The sequence below is a fragment of the Achroia grisella genome, unplaced genomic scaffold, assembly GCF_030625045.1.
Source record: "Achroia grisella isolate CSIRO2021 unplaced genomic scaffold, CSIRO_AGI_Agris_v1 utg20876, whole genome shotgun sequence".
Classification (NCBI taxonomy): domain Eukaryota; kingdom Metazoa; phylum Arthropoda; class Insecta; order Lepidoptera; family Pyralidae; genus Achroia; species Achroia grisella.
In genome coordinates, this window is record NW_026712709.1 from 2315 (window position 1) to 6162 (window position 3848).

The 3848-nt window shown below is 53.7% G+C and overlaps 1 protein-coding gene across 1 annotated transcript; it reads right to left on the minus strand.

The window, feature by feature from the left end:
• Positions 1–202: 202 nt before the first annotated feature.
• LOC131842122 (uncharacterized) lies at positions 203–2452 on the minus strand. The gene has a single exon (XM_059190639.1). It carries the CDS (start codon positions 2450–2452, stop codon positions 203–205), a length of 2250 nt encoding a protein of 749 aa, XP_059046622.1.
• Positions 2453–3848: the final 1396 nt, after the last annotated feature.

Here is a 3848-nt window from a genome sequence, read left to right on the forward strand (position 1 = left end):
AATCGCCGTGGCCATGGGATACGCAAAGCATTCACCAAGACCACCGGCATGGTTCCCATCGAAGGGACCTCCATCTAGGCGTGCAGGGAACAGTCTCTGCACGCCACCTCCAGACCCTAAAACCTCCCCGGCGAGCTTCGGATTGCCCTAACAATCCTCCACCCTAGGGTCAATTTTGGAGTCGATGCACACCTGATTTTACTCAAGTGTCCATCGACTCCCCCCCCCCACCTGTGGCCCGTGCCGCGGCTCGAGCCTTTGGCGGGCGACACATGTTCGTGACGCCCACTCTATGGTCGGACTTGCGACCCGCCGCGGCACAGTACCGGCATTTCGGTGATGGCGCGGCGCACCGTGCGGCCTTATGGCCGGGCTCGCTGCAGCGGAAACAAATTCCGCTGCTGTCTTCCCCGGCGGTGCATCGGATACCCACATGGCCTGTAAGTAGGCACCGATAGCACCGCTGAGGACGCGGGTCCAGCGACTGTACCCGCGCCATCACCCACCCTATCTTTAGTCGGCCGGCCTCGGCTAGCTTCCTCGCGGCGGCTACAGGGCACCGCACCCACACGGAGCCCGTACCCTGGGAGTTGCGCCGGATTTCCCCGGTTTTCACCGAGGACTCCAGGCAACCCCCCTCGCGCATCACAGCGACGACCACGTCAGCTACCAGCACCGAGTCGTCCAGGTCTCCGATCCTCAGTTCGGCCGACTTGACTGGCCTGGAGACCCGGACTGCGTCCTCGGGCAGGACCTCCTCGATTCTGGCAGCCAACGCGTCTGCCACCTCGCCTGTGTTTGCGCCAGGGATTTCCAGGATACGAGCCCCGGTTCTTCCCACTCGGAACCTCAGGTCGGTGATACCGAGCTGGGCCAAGGAAATCTTGGCTTTCGCTTCGGTGAGCACCGACCTGTAGGTGACGCCTCTCTCCTCGGCTCCCGGCCTCATGGTGAGAACCACCGCCGATGACCGAGGAGGGCGTGCTTTCGCCTTCTTCTTCCGAGCGGGTGCGTTCCGCTGCGGTGCCGCTGTTTGGCCACCGCGTGGCCCCTTCGCCGGGCGCGCATTGGCGGGAGCCGCCTGGCCTGCGCCAGCGCCTTTGCGCTTCCCACGCCGTACAACCGTCGACCATCCCTCCTTGTTTGCTGAGGTCGACGGTTGCGGGACTCCTCCCTCGCTGGGCTCCCCGACCTGCGGGACCCTATCGGCTGCTGCACCGGAAGACCCGGCAGCAGGCGTACTCTTGGCGGCCTTTTGTGGCCGCGTTCGCTTCGCCGAGATCCGCTCCTCCATCTCGGCGAAGCGGCTGTTCATGATCTCGCCTACTCGCCGGATAATCCGGTCTTCGGCGGCCTCCGATAGGGTCCGGGGCGTGGCACCTTCCGGCGCTTCCGCCGTTGTCCCGGTGATCACCACTGGAGGCAATTCAGCGGCGGTTTTGGCCTCCTCCAATTGCCGCAGCGCTTTGTGAAGGGCGGCGCGGTCGAGAGCGTTCGAGTCCTTGAGCTCCTTCAACTGTCGAACGCTATCGCGCGCCTGCCGCTCCCACTCCACGCGCTCCGCCTTCAACATGGCCAGTTCTTCGGCCAGCGCGGCGGAAGACTGCGACGCCATCTGGAGCTGTCGGCACTTCTTCCTCTCCTCGACAGACTCCTTCAGCATCGCAGCCTTCATCTCCCGGACCTCGTCCAACTCCTCACGGAGTTTGCGGACCTCCCGCCTGAGGGCTTCCTCCTCCGGGTTTGACGACCTTTGCCTCAGGGCACCCGACGCCGATCGGATGGTGTGGATGGCGCGGTTGATCTCTCCGACTATAGTGCCCTTCAGGTTGCTGGACTTTCTGACTGCAGCAAGGACCTGAAGGGCACTATTTTCCACCTTGGCGCCCAGCTCGTCGGCGCCCAATGTGGCATTCTCCTCCGAGTCTCTTCGGACGCGCGAGACGGACCTGGACGATTCGGGTCCAGAGGCCGAAACCCCTGTCTCCGATCGCGCCGCAGACTTGGCCGTTCGCGCTCCCCTCTTGGCCGTTGGAGGGCCCCTGGCCCTGCTCCTCCGTGCAGCAGATGACAGCTGCACGTGGTCGGCTTCATCGTCATCGGAGTCCAGCTCCTCCTGACCTCTCTCTGCGATCCTCCTCTTTCGATGTTTCTTGGGGGGCGAGGTACTCCCTCTCGCCTCCCCAAGGTTGTCATCGGACCGGAATGACATTGAGGACCCTGTGCATTCCGAGTCCATGTCCGCTACGTGCAGTTCGAGGGCCTCCAGGTAACTAACGGCCCCGTACTTCCGTATCAGCTCCTTCTGATACCTCTCCTCATCGCTGCCCGTGTCCCCCCCAGAGTACGTGGGACGGCCCACCCCCGGCGAATCCGGTGCGGTGGGGGAGGATTCTCCGGCCGCAGAGCGACCGGTACCTCCCTGGGGTAATATACTTTTTCGTTCAGCCATGATGATGATTTTCCTTTTTACGGGTGTGGTCCCGACCTCCTGCCACCAACGACGAAGAAAGAAAAAGAAAATAACCAAAAGACAGAAAAGACAAAAGACAGAAAAAAAGACAGACAACAACCAAAACAAACTAAAACCAAAACAAACAAATTTGAACACAAAGAAGGAGAACAAAACAACCGAACCAAAAGAAGAAGAACAAAAACAAAAGAAAAACGAAGAGGAAGTTGGGGGGGTTCGCCGGCTCCGGCAGCCTCGACTTTGTCGAGGCATGGGAACCGCGAACACGCCCAACCTGCCGGGCTACTGGCCGACATAGTAGCCGTATCCCGAAGGAACGACTACTATCCCGCCCGGGGCGTACCAGAACCAAACCATTGCTCGGCCACCGTTCCCCGCGGACGTATCCACGAGGATGGGGAAGCCTCCCAATGGCAGGCCCATACTAGGAGGTTGCCCGACCCACGCCCCAACCTAACCTAACCTAACCTAACCTAACCTAACCTAACCTAACCTAACCTAACCTAACCTAACCTAACCTAACCTAACCTAACCTTATTCGACAAAAATAAAATTTGGTATATACGAAAAAACAAAAAAGAGAATACATTAGGATAATAATAAATAAAAATAAAAATATAGCACATTTTGACAAAACATAAAATAAAAAGTAAAAGTTCATTGAAACATATACACATATACAGATAATCTAACTTATAGAATAAACACCTCAAAAATAATTAAAATAATAAATACATTTTATCTACATAGAATATACATTAACATCCATAAAGTATAGAAAAACTTTTAAAAAATTTTTTCTAAAAATTCGAACCTACTACCCAGAAATATAAAAACACGGACACACTCGCTAAACCACTAGGGCAACTCTCGAACGGTCGGCGGACCGTAGCGCTACGCACACAAGTACACATCCAAACGTAAACAACATTCCAAGTAGTCGACGTACCGGGCAGCGAGCTAAGCAAAGTAGACACGTGCACGCTCCATAGACGGATCAATTACGGCGAGCAAAGGAATACACCCATACAGCCTAAGTTAATATAATAAAATAAAAACATAAAAAGTAAAACAGATTGTAATATAATAAAAGTGTAAAGTGTAAATCGTAAAAACAAATAGTAAATTATCCACTCCATATAATTGTAAAGTCAATATAATAAATAAAATATATACAAATAATACAAAAACTTAAGTCAAAGACATATACTCATACAGCCTTAATTAATAAAAAATTATAAAACGAATAATAAGTAAAGCAAATTGTAGAAACTTTAGGACCATAAAAATATAAAAGACAAAAAACAAAAAGCGAAATAAGGTTTAGTATAATATTCTCCCGAACAAGTTATATTTAAAGTAATAAAATATAGAA

Bases quoted from the DNA above. Each gene is read 5' to 3' on its own strand.
- LOC131842122 (XM_059190639.1), bottom strand. From the start codon at position 2,452: ATGGCTGAACGAAAAAGTATATTACCCCAGGGAGGTACCGGTCGCTCT.